A 19,268-nucleotide genomic window follows, 5' to 3' on the forward strand; every position below is an offset into this window, starting at 1 on the left:
TTGGGTCTTTTTCTTATATAGGTTTCTATTACCCCCCCCCACACACACACACCACCTGTCCCGATTTTTCACACTTGCTGTCTGGTCACCCTATGATATGCATGGCTTTCTGCCTTTTTATCACCCGATGGATCTTTAGGGTTTGCTTGTTTACCAGGGTATCCCCATAGCTTTTGTGCACCTCCCCCAGTTGTGCAATCCAAGGGAGAGATGTAAAAGTAGCTCGTTGGAAGCCATAATATATAATGAGTAACTTCCCCACTCTATGTTTTTTAGGGGGACGAGGGCATGTGTCCCATGGTTCTGCAAACAAAAACTAATATTGTAGGTCAGTTTTATGATATAAAAGGTGAAATTTTCCACAGTCTCAAAAACTGTGAATTCTCTTTATGTGAGGAGTTGGGGAAATTTGAAGCATGAATAGGATTTCTTGAATCTCTAGTGTAGGCTTTTTCCTTCCAGCTACTTTCTTCCTGAGAGAGACTTGTGAGCATTGATTTTAGTTTCAAGGCTGGCTGCATCACAGCTGGCCATGATAGCATTTGTTCCTCATGGCCTCTCCTTGAAGTGGCCTGAGATTAAATCCTGCTAGGAGAAAAATGATAGTTTTGTCTCTAGCTGTTCTAATCTTAAGGATGTTTGGTTACCAATTTAGGCACATTTCCCAAATTGATAACAGTGATCTGTCATTAAAAAAAACAACACCCAACTTCAGTGAAGTGTAAGCATAAATCCAATTCCATTCACAAATATCGAGAAGAAATTTAAATTTCTGCAATTGAACAATGCTGTAAACCAGTAATAGGTGTCTAAAACCTACTGTTCCTCATTTCCTTTATTACAGTACATTAAAATAAAAGGCAGGGGGAAGAGGTAGCAAACTGAGATTTCTTCACAGGTTAAATTTCTGTTGTTTTGGAATTAATAAAAAAGCTTCATATGATGCTTTAGGAAACTCTTTTCTATGAAAATCACTTTTTTTAAATTAACTGCTATAGTTAATTATGCAGAACTGTGCTCATCTGTGATGTTCTGCAGTCTTCTGCACTGCAGATCTTGGCTGGGAGGCAAAATAGAGAAATCAGGCAGTGCACTGAAGGCATTTTATTTTGGGGGTGGGGTGGGAGTGTTCTTTCAGATCCCATAATTTCCTTACTCCTTTTACTCTACCCACCACTACAGTGATCCTCTGGGGTATTTCAGAGGTGTGCTGGATGTGGCTTCTTCTGGAGTCTGCTAACTTGTTTGAGGATGATGAGAGCAACAGAAGAAGCTTTCTACTTATTCCCAGCTATTGCTCTAGTCTGGGGAGTACAGGACCAAACTCTGATATGATCTCATACTTTCTCAGGGCACCCTACTTTGTGATTTAGTGTATCAGGCCAGTAGCCTTTAAGGTTTAAATTGTGATGCAGTGAGTTGAAATACAGTGCATTTTGTATGCTAATTCTGCAAAAGAGACTTTGTATCTCCTATATTTTTCTTATATTTCAGTGCTTTAGACACTTAAATGTCTGATATATTTCTAGCTGGATATTTACCATATGGATTTATTAGTAGGGGAGTTGGTCAAAACATTTTCTGGCCAAAGAATGTTCCTGTTGAAAAATTGCAGATTTATCAAAAGCAACATTTTTCACAGGAAAACATTTTCTAATTCAATTGTTTTAACAGATAACTTAAAAACAAAATTAACAAAATGTTCTTAACACTTAACATGCAATTTGTTTGGTTTTCTACATCTTTTGCCACTTTGTAACATTTACAGAGATGTAGAAATCTTGAAAAGATACAGAAGGAAAAAGGAAGTATGAAAAGAAGAAAATGGAAATGGGGGGGGGGGTCTAAACTTTCATTCTGTTATGCAGGAGAAGAAATTAAAAAAAGTGTGGATTTTGCAAACAAAAACAAAAAAATCATTTTGAAACCGATAGAAAAGTTCTATTCTAATTTAAATTTACCCACAAAAAAGAGAAATTTTGAATGAAACATTCTTTAGACTAGCTCTAATTAGTAGTAGTGAGTCATGAACTATGACGAGGGAACGCTGTTCCAGAGAGGCTACCTGTTCGTTCATCCTCTGGCACCCAGAGTACATATGCATGAATAAGCATGTTTAGACATTTCAAAGGAACACATTCATATGTTTGTAATTTTAGACTATATAGAGACATGGAAGATGAAATAGGTTTTTCCCCTTTAAACACCTATTTTATATTTATTTTGTTACAAACTTTGTCGACATTTGCAATATCTGGTTTGGGATCGATGAGATCAAAAGGGCTCTCTTCAGCACTTGATTGTGGTGATTCCATAGCCATTTAGAGATAGAAACACAAAGCTACTTGAGAACTTCCCTTTAAGAAAATGTTTTATTTAAGGAGTTTGTAACGAGCTAAGAACATTCCTCCAGCAAATTAGTTTGAAATGTTTGTGACATTCTTACTTTGCTACTTCATTTGTAACCTTGTGTTCTTCTCACCAAGCAATTTGCTTGTTCATAGGGTTGATTGGACACTTCATGGGGAAAATACAAACCGGCTCTAAATAGCCCTGTTGGAATTCTCCTAAATAAATTCTAGCATTGCGGGTATGAGTGCAAATTTTGACAGTCACCATGCAAATGCTAACATTTCACTGCCCCTCAGGAAGGTTCGGATGCTGGTAGCCTGTGCCAGAAGCACAGGTTAAAAGGAAATGTTGTTTATCCTCCTTGGCTGCCTCCAATTCAGCCCCAGAAAACAGTTGATACTGGACTGAGTGCTGTTGTTTGGCACAGCATGACCAATATAGTGTTGAAAAATCATGTTTAGGTAACAAACTGTTGTTCCTATAGAGAGTTTCTGAATTCCAAGAAGCAAGATAAAGGAATGGCTTTCTAGTGAGCTAGATGAGGATGGCCATTAAGATCTTTACTGCTAACCTGAGACGAACATTTTCTGAGCATTCATAAGACACTGTGGTCAAGAAAATGGGTTTTACTGTAGACCAGTTCTATTAGTGGTGTTGCTATAGTTACCCTATCCATCTCAGCTGTGTTTGAATACTTTATGGTACAAATAGCTGCATGTAACTTCTATAATTGTTCAGTGCATGTCTGTGTATATATAGCCTTCCAATATTTTATTCACCACGATAGCTGGGTGAGCTTTTTGTGTGTGAATTTAATTTTAAACAGATAAGTAAAATAGCACTAGTTTTTCATGGTAAGGTGTGGGTGAGTAGATTTTTATTTTATTTTATTTTATTTTATTTTTTTTGCCTCTGGTAGTAAATTTTCAGGATAATGTATCTGTGTAAAGCTAAGGTGGTTTAAATAATCTTTTGCATGTGTGTGCACGCGTACTTATACACACAGATGCATACAAGATTTTAAAAAAAATCAAACAAACCCTGGGTGCACATAAAAACTTTCTTTTTGAAAGATTCTACTGAAATACAAAATGATGCCCAAAATTACATTTTTCAAAGTAGAAGGAACTTTTAAAGTGTTACCATTATTATATGTGGTGAATTATACATTGTAAACCATATAAATGAACAGAGCTGGTCTTGCTTTTAATAAATTATCTACAAACAAATAATGATTTTATTAATGTATTTATTTGCAGTCGTTTGGATAGTCTGTATGAACCAAAATTTGACTTATGGTTTAACTGCTTACTATGAATATTTGTGATTTGCCATTCATGGCATATAATTGGTCACCTAATGGAATGTTATTTCTTTTCCCTGATTGGATGACCTAAGCTTTAGCAATAGGTGGTATCTGTTTTTAGATTACACATTTCAGCAAACTTTCATAACTCAAATATTTTGTGTAACTTTTAAAAAATGCTTTATAAAATGCCTGTGGAATCACTTCCAGGGCAAATATTTATTTGTACTATGATGACGGTTTTGCTTTCCATGAATAAAAACATATTCAGGTGAATGTTCTCAGAAGAGTGATCAACGGTCATGAATACCAGCAAAGTGAATCAGAGATCCTTTTGAATCCTACTTTGAAATATCAGGGGGTAGCCATGTTAGTCTGTATCTACAAAAACAACAAGGAGTCTGGTGGCAACTTAAAGATAACAGATTTATTTGGGCATAAGCTTTCGTGGGTAAAAACTGCTGCATCTGTAACTTTCACTCTATGCATCTGAAGAAGTGAGGTTTTTACCCATGAAAGCTTATGCCCAAATAAATCTGTTAGTCTTTAAGGTGCCACCAGACTCCTTGCTACTTTGAAATAGTCACTCATCACTGTATTTGATTAATAGCAACATTAAGTCATGGGCCAGTGGCAGTTTTAAGGTTAGATTTTTTGCAACCTGGCATAGGTAGAAACAGTTTCTTTATCCTACTGGAGATCTAATATTCCAGGCCTTCCAGTGTGGTGCAGAGTACAGCATTCATTTTCTATCCCTAGTCAGCCATCAGGTATCACTTGTGGAATTATTATTTATGCAGGGTATTATCATGATGCTAATTTAACCATAATTCCTCATCCAAACAATAACAAAACGTTTATAAGCATTTGATCAAGATACTCACAAATGGATTAAACACAGAGGTGCTAGACACATATTGGTAGGCTCCAACTTTGTCAGGCAGGTATTAGCAATAAACCTTCCAAGAGTTTACCCTTTTATACCCTTTAATTAACAAGTGATGTTATTGCCTGATGCTAATTTAGCTGAAACCAGATTTTGACCGGTTTGGGTTAATTACTGGTCCAACATGCACATTCCTTTCTTATTTACTATCCCTCATAACTGGGACCTCTTCTTCCTTCTACCTCAAGGATCGGCAGCCTCAGAAGCGGTGTGCTGAGTCTTCATTTATTCACTCTAATTTAAGGTTTCACGTGCCAGTAATACATTTTAACATTTTTATAAGTCTCTTTCTAGAAGTCTATAATATATAACTAAACTATTGTTGTATGTAAAGTAAATAAGGTTTTTAAAATGTTTAAGAAGCTTCATTTAAAATTAAATTAAAATGCAGAGCCCCCCAGACCGGGGGCCAGGACCCGGGCAGTGTGAGTACCACTGAAAATCAGCTTGCGTGCCGCCTTTGGCACATGTCTCATAGGTTGCCTACCCCGTTCTATCTTATCAGTTACTTTCAGGTCCAATTTTTCCAACTCAGCCATATTCTTTCAAAGCCTTCCCACCACTGCGAACAGACCTACACTTTACATGACCTACAAAAAGCACATTTTTTTAAACTAACTTAACCTTTTATACACTACACAGATCTTTACACTTCAACTTCATCACTTATAGATCAATCTAGAAATTCATTGTGTATATATACAGAGAGAGGGAGAACATTTCATTCTATCATTCATAGTAAGCATCTCATGGTAACTAAGAAAACCTGGCTTTGAAGGCACAGAGGGTGGTCTACATTTTCAATAGTGATTTTAGGATGACTCAATTTTTGGGTGTCCAACCTCAGAGACACTCAAAGGGGGCTACTTGTCCGATCAGTGGAGCATCCGCCTTTTGAAAATCACTAGTTGTGTTTGAAAATGTAGGCTTATACTGATACCTTTTGAAGTGCTAAAATATTTCTTTTTTTCCTAAAAAGATCTTGGCAGCTGGGAATCTGTATATTTTAAGGAGTTATGTTGGGGGTGTGTGAAAGGGATTTGTCAGATTAGGGTTAAGTGTTAAGGTGCGCGTTGTTGGTGATAAATATCACTAGGATATAGCCTCTCTCTCCAAAACAGGTCTTTTAGCTCCACCTGCCTGCTTTGCAAATTCACTAATGCACAGTGGAATTATATGCATTTGGATTCTCCAACCTGGATCACAGGTGTCAGGTTAATTACACTGGAACTGAGCACAGTCAGCCCTGGGTTTCTTTAAGACAGAGAGAGGTATGGTAGTGTGCATCCCCACACCTGCCCCCCTACAGTGCAGTACACTTACTCTGACTCTCTGGATAGTCCAGCCAATTCTCAAAAAGCCTACACTGGATGCCAATAACCTTGAAAATTGTTGCCCTATGTCCAATCAAAAAAGTGGCAATGACCTTCCACATACAGCACTGAGTGCAGTGCTAACATCTCAGGGTTCAAATGGGCCTGGCACAGAAATGGCTTTGGTAGCCACTCACTTGCGGGCTGGGGGTAGTTCTCAGGGATCAATCTTTCCATTCTCTTTTTAAGTATATACAGAAGACCCTTTAGGAGAGAATTTACTTTGTGCAATCACTCTAAAGCCTTCACTATGTGTTTTCATTTGTACTCGAAACATTTACTGTACATTTCAGTTACAAATAAATATATGCTAAGTCAGATACCATCTTCATTAATGTGAACTGATCTATGGCAAGGGCCAATTCAGTATTTATTTAACTGACTGCCTTTGATTTGTAGATATGTAGGGTTGTTCCACCCTTCATGTTCCTTCTGTGAAAAAAAAAAAACTTTGTATACAGTAGGATTAACTTTATATACCGTAACTAAGACTATATAATATCACTGACACTTTAGAACTCAGGCATTTACAAAGGTCAGGATTGTTCTTCACTGATGCCTTTTATAGGAGATGATGTTATGCTTGTGACTGACACCAAATACTACAGTAAACTACCACCTTTTAGTGCTGAAAGATATCACTAAACATAAAGGAGATGATTGCAATGAAATTTTATCCAAACTTTCCAGGAAGGTAATTGTATCCGTTTACACGTTTTGTGTGTTATTTACATCTCTCTGGAATAGTTTAATTATATTACATGGTTTGGATTTTACTACATTTTTCTTTCTGGCAGCAGCATTTCTTACTTTGCTTAAGGCAGCAGTATTCTCCAGAGCATTAATTTGTCATTTTGCATTGAAATGTTTGTGACGCTGCCTGTCAATACACTCAGCCATCTTTGCTCTTTTTACAGCTATTCGATATCTGGATGTCACTCGATGGTCTGTATTCAGATCACTAGCCACCACCCTCTCAGTGACCAGTGTGCATTTTCTGGCAAATCCCTTTTGTGCCAAGAGACTATGTAAGAAGAGAGCAATCATATTCTTCAAAGTCCCAGCCACTGCCTGCCCAAAAAAGAGCATCTAGATCTGGTTCAGCTCAGATAAAACCAAAGTGGCATTTATTGGAAGTTATAATAGAGAAAACAGAAGGAAAAAAGATCTTCAACACCTGACAATATCTACAAAAAGATCCTGACAATAAGGTGCTAAACTTTAGTTACAGAATCTTGAAAGCTACTTATTTCCCAATGTCATAAAAATCTCTTGGCTTTTTCTCAGCCAAAGCTTTCCCTCACCTCTAGCATAATGTTTCGTATTCTCCTTGGAGATTATGGCTTTTTCTAACCAGGTTTCCATTCCTCTTTTCATCCAAAAGGTCACATGCTTACAGGAGGCATGAAATATTTTGTGTCATAATATGTATTAGTTTTTGATAACCAACATCCTTCCCTGTAAAGTTGCATAGGCAACCTTCAGTCTGGTATTTCCTAACATCAATTCTTGACTTTGCAACCTTAACATTCCTTTAACATAAGTTTTTTTGGGTGCAATTTCCCAAGTGTGTTTAAAAAGAAAAAAGAAAACGGAACCAGAAATTCTGATTTTTTTAACCATATTGACAACCCGTTCCTTACCCTTCCCATTCCCAAACCTGGATCATCATCAGAGTTTTGACCTTTTGATCAATAGCACAGACCTCTAACCCTTGAGCTAATGGCATAACTAGTAGCAGTAGAAGGCTGTTCTCTTCTGTGTGGACCAGCCTCTAGATAAGGATGAGATGCACTGTTTACAAGTGGGTTTCACAACTATTTGCTGACAGCAGAGAAATGTAGATATGCAGGACTTCTGGATTCAATTCCAGATTCTGGAGGGGAGTGTGCTCTACTTGCTACAGACCCTTCTGCCCCTGTGCCCAGGCTGGCTCCAGGCATCAGCGCAACAAGCTGGTGCTTGGGACGGCCCTTGGAAGGGGGCTTCACGTCTGGGTCTTTGGTGGCAACTCAGTGGCGGGTCCCTCAGCCCCTCTTGGAGGGGAAGACCGGCCGCCGAATTGAATGAAGAATGAAGCGGCGCAGTAGAGCAGCTGCCGAAGTGCTGCCGATGGCAGCCTATTTTTTTTTTTTCCCCGTCTTCGCCGCTTGGGGCAGCAAAAAAGCTGGAGCCAGCCCTGCCTGTGCCCCCACTCTGATCCCACCCTCTCTCCTCCTCCCTTTCCCTGCCTCTTGCCTTTTTGTGGCTCTCCACCCCCTGAATCAGGGCCGGCTCCAGGGTTTTTGCAGCCCCAAGCGGCAAAAAAAAAAAAAAAAAAAAAAAGCTGCGATCGCGATCTGCATCAGCAATTCGGCAGGAGGTCTTTTGCTCCGAGCGGGAGTGAGGGACCGTCCGCCAAATTGCCGCCGAATAGCTGGACGTGCCGCCCCTCTCCAGAGTGGCCACCCCAAACACCTGCTTGGCAAGCTGGTGCCTGGAGCCGGCCCTGCCCTGAACACCCCAGCTCCTGTCCCCTTTCCCTCTGCCTCTCCTGTAGCCCCAGCCTGAAGAATGCACAGGGCAGCTCTTCAGAGAATTTAGCTGCCAAAGTCTAAGAAGTCTTTACTGAAAGTGTGCCAACTGAGATTTGAAAGCCTCATAACTTGGCCAAATTTGGGCATATTCTCACAGGGATGGCACAAGGGATATCACTGACAGCACAGCAATCCTCCTTCCAAATGTAAAGCCCTTGTTCTAACATTTGGAGTCACTAGAGCTTCTCAATGAAATGGTTGTAAGAATTTTTTTAACATAGGGGAAAACTGGTTATTTCGACAAATTTTGTTTTCAGAAACAACTGAACCATATTAGCTGAAACTTTCCAAAAGCAATTTAGCCTCAAGCAGAAACTGAACATGGAAAATTTCAGTTTGAACAGTTAATGTTTGGTAAAACTTATAAACAACTGAAAACAGGGTCTTATCATGGAATGTGTCATATAAACTGGACTATAGGTTCGACTGCCAGCTCTGCCTATAATCATGTGATATTTAGAATATGTACTCCTCAATAATTCATTATTCATAAGAACATAAGAATGGCCATTCTGGGTCAGATGAAAGGTCCATATAGCCCACTATACTGTCTTCTGACAGTGGCCAATGCCAGGTACCCCAGAGGGAATGAACAGAACAGGTAATCATGAAGTGATCCCTGTTGCCCATTCCCAGCTTCTGGCAAATAGAGCCTAGGGACACCATCACTGTCCATCGTAGCCATTGATGGACTTATCTTTCATGAACCTATCTAGTTCTTTTTTGAACCCTGTTATAGTCTTGGCCTTCATAACATCCTCTGGCAAGGAGTTCCACAGGTTGACTGTGTGTTGTGTGAAAAAATACTTTTTTGTTTGTTTGTTTTTAAGACTGCTGCCTATTACCGTATTTTCCGGCGTATAAGACGACTGGGCGTATAAGACGACCCCCAACTTTTCCAGTTAAAATATAGAGTTTGGGATATACTCGCCGTATAAGACTACCCCTCTTCCAACGCACACCAAAAAAAAAAAATTAAAAAAACATCAGATTTGATTTCAATATGATAATTTTAATTCAAATGCTTATGACATGCAGGTACTTAGCAGGAAAACTGTCACTTATAAACATAAGGCTGTTTGTCATCAAACATGTAAACATAAAACAGTGCAAGTGGATTAAACTTTTCCTAATTCACTCTAAAGCTGAAAGGAAGGATAAGACAATAAACCCATGGGAGCTGCCATGCTGTTTGTTTTCTAAGCTGTCAACCAAACTGGAACTGATGATGATAGGAGGAAGATAACAAACAAGAGAGAGAGAGCAAGTGCCGGGCAAGTCCCTGGCGAGTTAGCAACGCCCATCATAACTGCAAGCTACGGTATTTTTACAGGTTTTGCTGGCGTGACAGTTTCCCTTTAAAAGCCTTCAAAATCCTCCTGTTCGTAATCTGATATCATAAGTACATCAATGACATCTTGTGATACATTTGTAAGGCAGTCATCGTATGGATCGAATTCCGTATCAGATGGTGTGGTCTCAGCTTCGGCTTCCTCTTCATCTTGCCACAAGTAGTCGTCCTCCATACCATCTAATGAATTTGATATGCCACACTTCTTGAAAGACTTGATTACTGTTTCTGCATCAATATCATTCCAGGCTTTTATGACAAACTTGCACAAAACATCCAACTGTGGAGCACGCATGTTTCCTCCTTTTGTGAATGACTTTTCGCCGCTAACCATCCATTCATTCCACTGTTCTTGAATGCGATCTTTAAATGGCTTGTTTAGGCACACATCCAGTGGCTGTACCAATGATGTCAATCCTGCAGGAATAACTGCCGCATCTGTGTTTAGTCTTGCAAGCATTTGCTTGGTGCTGGGAGTTAAATGAGCCCTGAACATATCCCACACCAGTAGACTACATTTTTGAATAAGTCCACCTGGTCGCCTGCTCCATACATTATCAAGCCATAGCTTTACCCCTTCTTCATCCATCCAGCCTTTTTCATTCACATGTACAAAACAACCAACAGGGAACTTGAATTTCGGCATTGTTTTTCTTTTAAAAATAATCATTGGTCTCAGTTTGGCGCCATCAGCTGTGCATCCTAGTACCACTGTAAAACTGGACTTCTCATGTCCTGTTGTTTTAATTAAAATTGTTTTTTCACCTTTTTGATGGACAGTTTTATTTCCAACCATATCAAAATTCATTGGAGTTTCATCCATATTTCCAATACTACTTAACGCATAGCCATGTTTAGTGCGCTGTTGTATTACGTATCGATGGAAACTATTTACTTTGCTATCAAGATCTGCAGGTAATTTTGGGCCAATTTTCATCTTTTGCCTCAGTACCATATTATGTCTTCCCATGAAACTAGTACACCAGGATACAGTGGCCTTAAATCTGTTGCTGTGATCTGGGTTAGATTTGGCCCACTGAAGTGCAAACAAATGTATTTTATTTCGTGTCACTACATAACCGTTTTGGCGATGCTCATTCACCATGTCTGCTACATGTTTTTCAAGTTCTGGCCAATGTAGAGTGCCTCTTCTTAATGCACACTTACCCCTTGGCGTACTCTTTAATGCTTTTTCATTTGCTTTCCAGTCCCGAACCATCTTTTCTGTTACTCCATATTGTCTTGCAGCAGCGCAGTTATTATGTTCCATGGCAAAGTTTACAACTTTAAGTTTGAAACTGGCTTCATATTTCTTTCTTCTTGCTGGTGGAGCCATGATGGGGTTTTGACTGTTGGACATTTGTATACTGTACTGTATGTATTGGTGCTATACTGTATGAACAGGTACAGATACTGGTGCTGTACTATATGTGGTACCCAGTATACAACAACCAGCCAATCACGGCAAGCGATGTATCTTACCGGCGATTGGCTGGTTGTTGTATACAAAGCCTGCTTGGATTGGTCAGCTCTCCCTGCCTGCCCAGCCCTCCCTGTCTCCAAGACTATCAGAGCGGTAGCGCAAACACGCCTCTTTCACCCGTCTGGCCCGCCCTTGTATCCTATTACCTCCTTCTCTGCCTCTCAGATCTCGCACATGCGCGCCTGCGCCGCTTCACTGCAGTCCTCAGGAGTGAGATCTGAGAGGCAGAGAAGGAGGTACGGTAATAGGATACAAGGGCGGGCCAGACGGGTGAAAGAGGCGTATTTTTCTGGGCACAGCGCCGCTCAATCTCTTTTTTCCATACCCCGGGCGTCCCGGACGCCTGCAGCTTGCTCCGCCCTTCACTTACACCTTCCTGGTGAGGCGCCCCCTCACCTCTTCATTGGGCGGGGATGCGGCCGCGGCCGTTTTTGAGCTCCCCCCACCATATGCGGCGACCGCAGATTCTCCAGTCCGGCTCGGAAGTTTCAGCACCCGCCCTATAAGACGACACCCGGCGTATAAGACGACCCCCGGCTTTTGAGAAGATTTTCCTGGGTTAAAAAGTAGTCTTATACGCCAGAAAATACAGTAATTTCATTTGTTGACCCCTAGTTTTTGTGTTATGAGAAGGAGTAAATAACACTTCCTTATTTACTTTCTCCACACCAGGCATGATTTTATAGACCTCTATCATATCCCACCCTTAGCCATCTCTTTTCCAAGCTGAAAAGTCCAAATCTTATTAATCTCTGCTCATATGGCAGCTGTTTGCATACCCCTAATCATTTTTGTTGCCCTTTTCTGAACCTTTTCCAATTCCAATATATCTTTTTTGAGATGGGGCACAATGTCACAATTATAGTTATATCTACTTCAGATGGGACTTTGATCTAGAATTTAGTGATGGCATTGTTAGGTTTACTTGCAGTAACCAAAATTCATTCTGTATTCTCTAGTTAACATCTCCTTTTTGTGCAGAACTGCATTAATATGCTTATGGGAAGTTGGCACAATGATGGTTCATTTGTGCAATCAACAGCATAGCTCTTACTATAGGTAATTAAAAGTCCTAAATAAAGATTCCAAAACAATTAAGCTGTAGAAGTTGGTTACAGCTGTCATAGTTTCCTTTCATGCATTTTATTTGGATTCTTACGAAGGATGTGACATATGATTTTTGTTCCTCCTTTTTGGATACAGAAAAAAATCAACTACAGATTACGGCTGTCAATTAATCACAGTTAACTCATGCGATTAACTAAAATAATTAATTGTGATTAAAAAAATTAATCGTGATTAATCACCGTTTTAATCGCACTGTTAAACAATAGAATGCAAATTGAAATTTATTAAATATTTTGAGATGGTTTTCTACATTTTCACATACATTGATTTCAATTACAACACAGAATACAAATTGTACACTGATCACTTTATATAATTATTTTGATTACAAATATTTGCACTGTAAAAAAACAAAAGAAACAGTATTTTTCGATTCACCTCATACAAGTACTGTAGTACAATCTCTTTATTGTGAAAGTGCAACTTACAAATGTAGACTTTTTTGTTATATAACTGCTCTCAAAAACAAAACAATGCAAAACTTTAGAGCGTACAAGTCCACTCAGTCCTACTTCTAGTTCAGCCAATCACTAAGACAAACAAGTTTGTTTACATTTACAGGAGATAATGCTGCCCTCTTCTTATTTACAATGTCACCAGAAAGTGAGAACAGGCATTCGCATGGGACTTTTGCAGCCGGCATTGCAAGGTATCTACATGACAGATATGCTAAACATTCATATGCCCCTTCATGTTTCAGCCATCATTCCAGAGAACATGCTTCCATGTTGATGATGCTTGTTAAAAAAAAATGTGTTAATTAAATTTGTGATTGAACTCCTTAGGGGAGAATTGTAAATCTCCGGCTCTATTTTACCCCCATTCTGCCATATATTTCAGGTTATAGTAGTCTTGGGTGATGACCCCGCACATGTTGTTCTTTTTTAAGAACAATTTTCCTGCAGATTTGACAAAACACAAAGAAGTACCAATGTGAGATTTCTAAAGATAGCTACAGCACTCGACCCAAGGTTTAAGGATCTGAAGTGCCTTGCAGACTCTGAGAGGGACAAGGTGTGGAGCATGCTTTCAGAAATCTTAAAAGAGCCACACTCTGATGCGGAAACTACAGAATCCAGACCACCAAAAAAGAAAATCAACCTTCTGTTGGTGGTATCTGACTCAGATGATGAAAATGAACATGCGTCAGTCTGCACTGCTTTGGATTGTTATTGAGCAGAACCCATCATCAGTATGGACACATCTTCTGTAATGGTGGTTAAAGCATGAAGGGACATATGAATATTTAGCGCACCTGGCATGTAAATATCTTGCGACTCCAGCTACAATGGTGCCATGTGAACGCCTGTTCTCACTTTCAGGTTTCTTTGTGAACAAGAAGCGGGCAGCATTATCTCCTGCAAATGTAAACAAACTTTTTTGTCTGAGCGATTGGCTTGTAGGCTCTAAAGTTTTACATTGTTTTATTTTTGAATGAAGTTATTTTTTGTACATAATTCTACATTTGTAAGTTCAACCTTCACGATAAAGAGATTGCACTACAGTACCTGTAGTAGGTGAACTGAAAAATACAATTTCTTTTGTTTTTTACCGTGTAAATATTTGTAATCAAAAATAAATATAAAGGAAGCACTGTACACTTTTTATACTGTGATTATACTTGAAATCAATATATTTGAAAATGTGGAAAACATCCACAAATATTTAAATAAATAGTATTCTATTATTATTTAACAGTGCGATTAATTGTAATTAATTTTTATTGTGCAATTTATCGCAAATGTTTTTAATCACTTGACAGCCCTACTATAGATTAATTAATCGAAATGTAAGTTTGTCATCCTTACCTCACAAGGATACAGAGGCAAATATTTTAGGTTTTCTGTAGTGCTAAGACCAGATGCATTTTTTGACAGAATCAGACAAATGATTTTATATATTCTGCTCTGGATTCTGCACTCATTCATGAAATATTAAAACTGTATCCAGTTTCTATTTTTCTTCAGGGAAGGGAAGTTTGTCAGTTTGAATGATATCCTATTCAATCTCCATATTTAAAAATAGCAAACAAGAGAGGAAAAAGTAGGTTTTGCATCATTGTGGATTCATAAAATTACTCTCAATTTGGAAGAGAAAATATGATGGTAGCCCTTAAATAACTGCAGTAGAGCATATTTTCCTTCACTTTCTCACAATTTAAGAATCATACACATTTTCAAAAAATCATATTTTAGGTTGATGGTATTTGCAATCCATAGCTCTTTGGAAGCAGAGCAATATTTGAGAAGTCTGGGGATTAGATTCCTAAATGTATTTGTCCATGACCTTTTAATACTGAAGACTGAAGAAAGACTAAAGAATGTAAAAGCTAATCTGCTGCTAGTATGGGATGTAAGAGGCTGACATTTTTACTTTACAAATGTGGAACATAAATCTGTGATAGTGCATATTTACAAAAGGTCTTTATGAAAGTTCAAGAGCATGACAGCTTACATTTAAGTTTCCTCATTATTGACTTGTTAACTGTTATCTTCTTTTTAATTTCTCCTAACTGATTTCTTGTTACTTTAAGTAGAACCATTTTTTTTAAATTGCTAATTGGTAGCGAAAGTATAAAAGCACTGGAGATATAAAATGAAACTTAAAGAGAGAAAACATTAAAAATGAGTAAGTATTTCTGGCGTTTGCAAAACGTAAATGAGGGTCTGTTTATTTTATGAATGCAAAGAGCTGAAGTGATGGTGTTCTAAATACTACTTTTTGTTACTTTGCAGGTCCGAAGGTGAAAGCTCAAGAAGCGTCAGGTACGTGTTTACATTGTCATTTCTTCCTTCTGTCACACAGTCCCTACAGAGCTGGTTATTTTAATGAAACAATGTGCTTTGATTTCTGGCTGAATGCTGCAAGTAAACTGTGTTTTGCATTAAAAGAGGCTTGATTTAAAAGCACAAAACAAAAGAGAGAATGTTTTACAATTTTTTTTTATTTTTTTTTTAAATTGGTCCTATTTTACACAAAAATAAAAAAGCATGCTATAGTCATCGTGTTTCAAATAGGATCAACAAATAGACAAGCACAATGTTTGCTGGCCTTGTTGTCTAGCTGCAACAGACTGCAAGAAGGTTTAGTTCAGATTTGTGTGTGAGAGGATTTTCTGTACCGTAGCAAAACCAAAGACTGGGACAGCCAGGGAACATAATTTCATTGTCGTTTCTAGTGTTTCTTCTTACTGTATTGCATGTTGGCCATTATTCTAGCAAAGGAGTGCACCAACTCTTAGTTCTAGGGCGTAACAGCTGCCAAATTCCATGTCAATACAAAATGTCCCTCTGCTCTCATGTTTGGTTGTCTTTGTAAAATCCTGTTTCTTTTATGTAACAAAGGAGAGAAACTTCTTAGATTTTCTTTAAACTAGTTTGATTTCATGGAGATCCTGATGCCTTTGGAATATGTTGATGGTTAGGACATCAGACTTTTAATGTATGTAACATATTTTATAGTTATTGTCTTGGATTTTCCCTACACGCTGAAAATATATTTATCTTCTTTGTCATAGCTGTGAACTGTGGAACTCTTAATGGGCATTTTAAATCAGTCAGAAGTTTAAAAACTGCACACTTGGAGCCTGTTTCTGCATTTCACTTGCATTTATACTCTTTTTAGCTAAAACAAATGTCTTGATGCACAAGGAATGCAGGCTTGGATCCATGATTGCTAGATCCAGAATGGCAGCCACAAAATCTCTGCCTAAATTCTGCAGTTTGCTATTTTCATGGTTACCATGTTTTCCCAACTGCTGTCATTGTACGCTATTCCCACCAGAAAATCACCACCACCCAAAAATCAGCTCTAGGCTGCTCCGGTCCGCAGTATCTGCAAAAACTCAGACTTGCAGATTAATCAGTTTCATATTTGTGTATCAGACACCAAGGGATTTTCTAAAACATGAGTGAAAACTCTGCTCAGAATCACGCACCAGCTCTCCGTGCCTTTCAGCTGATTGCTTAATTAGGACACTTTCCAATAAATATCAAATCAATGTGGAACTGGCCTGCATGTGGAGTAGAGTGTGGGAGAAGCGGAAAGCATGTTCCGTGCATACAATAGGAGAATTAGAATAATTGGCTAGTAGTTAGGATTGTAGTGAAGGAGACATACGCAGATACACAACTCCCTTAAATTAGTAATTAACATGGCCTCACATTTCTAGAGTTGAAGAAGAAACTATTCTTAGTATGGTATATTCAGATTACTCATAAAAGAAGGAATAGATAGTTACTGTCGGTAAAGCATTTGAAAACACATGCTATAAATGTGCTATCTACTGAATTTGTCCCATTTTAAATTTGCCTGAAATAAGGACTGAGTGCAAACTGAAAAGGGAACACAGAATTTTGCCTGTTTATTTATTTATTATGCTGGGAAGGGGCAGTATAAAGGCCCCCCACAACTTAAACGCCTGCCTGGAGTTGCTTTAGGTTCCCTTAGTTGTCAAAGATATTATAGGTTGTGTACACAACAGTATATGTTGGTAAGACAATTTCTTATTGCACTGAGTCCAATGGCCAGGCAGTGGAGTTTGACCACTTTGATAAATAATTATTTATAATATGCAAGTTCATTTACACATAATCTCTTCCTATTCATTGCAATATTGGTCTGCTTAGGGAGCAAGTTAAAAAGAAAAGCCCAAAATAGCTAAAATCACATTGGGTTATATTCTGATCTCATAGGTTGAGAATCACTCCGCTGAAGTCAATAGAGTTACTCAAGACTTACCGTAATGTAACTGAGGTCAGATTCCCACCCATGATGATTTCCTTCTTTGGCATTTTGATTTTGTTGATTTGCCCTTCTTTGACTTAACTGCTAGCAACCATTTTCATATTGCATTTGGTGACTGGAAAAGGATGATCTGCTATTTTCATATGAAATCACTATGGAGAGCCTATTCTGCCTTCAAGCATGTGTTTACTAAAGGTGCGGTTCACCCACAGAGGGCCTGTTGAAGTTCTTCTACACTATAGGAGTCCCATGATGCCCCTCTGCAGTCTAGAGGGTGCAGATAGAGCAGAGCTTCCCCTACAGTGGGGAGCTCAGTTAGTCTCCATGCTGCCTTCAAATAAATACGTATTTATCTTTATAAAATACTTTGTCTAGGCCCATTCCATGCTCTGGGTATGAAGCCCATAAATTACAATTATATAGTGCAAAAACCAAAAACCAAAAGAACTTGACAGTAAGTATTCACCAGCAACTATAATGAGGATAATAAAATAAACCCAAACTCTTCAGCCCTCAGCACATCTTTTCCCCTAATGCTTGGGGAAATAGATGGGATCTGTAGCACTCTTGGAAGACTAATAAATCCAAGCTTTGGTGGACTGGAGTAGGGGACTGAGTTGCAAAGTTGGGGAATGCCTTGCCAGCAACATCCCACTTCTTATAGCAAAGGAGTTGTCTAGACTGAGCATCTTCACAGAATGAAGCTGTGACTGTACAGAACAGAGAGAAGCATTATTTCAGATAACCAGCTCTCAAACCATTTAGTACTTTAATGGCAAACACCAACACCTTGAATTCCTCCCAGAGGATAGGTATAATGTTCTTTCAGCATGAAATTCTTCTCAGCACTAGCACTAGCTTCAGTTTCAGAGTGATTTCAAGATGTAGCCCCAAGTAGAGCGTATTGCACCAATCTAAAACCGGCCAGTACAAAGGGTGTATTTAGGAGTAGGCCAGAGCTAATATGAATGTAATGACCAGAAATCCTGGCACAGGGGGTGACAAAAGGGCAGCATTTGCTATTTCAGCCCATGGGGTATATTCTATACCCTACACAGTCCACTTATGCTGAGATTTGCAGAGAGTGGGTGAATTTAATCGAAAATGGCTTTATATCCTTTTGCCTGTCTGTGTTCATGCTTTTTTTCCTTCCGATCTTACTACTTTCGCTTTGCTTTTTTTTGCACAAAGGCCCACTTTTCTCTCTAGGTAACATCTTGAGCTTGTAGTCAAGTTCTTTGTATTGTTTTGCTTCTTTATTACTTCTTTCATAGTGCATAGTTCAAGGTGCAATTTAATCATCTCAAATGAGGCGATGAAGGCAGTTCAGGGAGCAGCACTTCAGTTCTGTGACCAGAAGGAATAATCATTTCTCTACACAAATGAATACATCAGTGAATGTAAAAATGCTGGAGAGATCAATATGCTGACCATAGCATTTGTCAGTTTCTTCTGCCAAATTGTTCTCAATAGAATCCATGAAGTAGAGTAGAGAGGCAAGATGCTGCAGTCTGGTGGCAATCCAGGAATAAAATTCCCAATGTGAATATTTATTGGACAGATAATAGATACTACTAAGGGATTTCATTCAGGGTTTGTTTGATACACTTATAGATAATAAACAAGAAAGAGGGCAGTGGCTGGAATTCACATATGTCAGACTCTTACTAGCTACAGTACACAAAGAAAATGGCAATTTGTACTAATAAATGTACCATTTCACGAGCACTGTTTTTGCAAAGAAAGCAAAAAAATAAGATGTTTGTAGGATTGGATAACTAATGGGATTGATAATGAGACATAGTGCTGCTTACCCCTAGGTCATCAAAAGGCATTAGCATCCCCTGCTGTTTAGTGGCCTAATGTATGCTGAAGGAGTCTTAATTGACTTCCTTTTGGAATATTGTCCAAGTTATAGCAACCAGTACCATAATTAGGTCTTATGTTTGCAGTCTCAGCAAATGGACATGGAAATTGCGAGTGGTAGGGGAGCTGGGCTCCTCTCCC

General features: G+C 38.7%; 1 protein-coding gene across 5 annotated transcripts in view; it reads left to right on the forward strand.

Annotated features, from left to right (window-relative positions):
* IQSEC1 (IQ motif and Sec7 domain ArfGEF 1) overlaps positions 1–19,268 on the forward strand; it is a 685,614-nt gene that overhangs the window by 188,137 nt on the left and 478,209 nt on the right. For all 5 annotated transcript variants that reach the window (XM_054034025.1, XM_054034026.1, XM_054034027.1 and 2 more), the window contains exon 2: positions 15,251–15,280. In XM_054034025.1, the coding sequence (XP_053890000.1) occupies positions 15,251–15,280 (30 nt within the window). The remainder of the gene's footprint in view (positions 1–15,250; positions 15,281–19,268) is intronic.

This window comes from Malaclemys terrapin, chromosome 7 (genome assembly GCF_027887155.1).
Source record: "Malaclemys terrapin pileata isolate rMalTer1 chromosome 7, rMalTer1.hap1, whole genome shotgun sequence".
NCBI lineage: Eukaryota > Metazoa > Chordata > Testudines > Emydidae > Malaclemys > Malaclemys terrapin.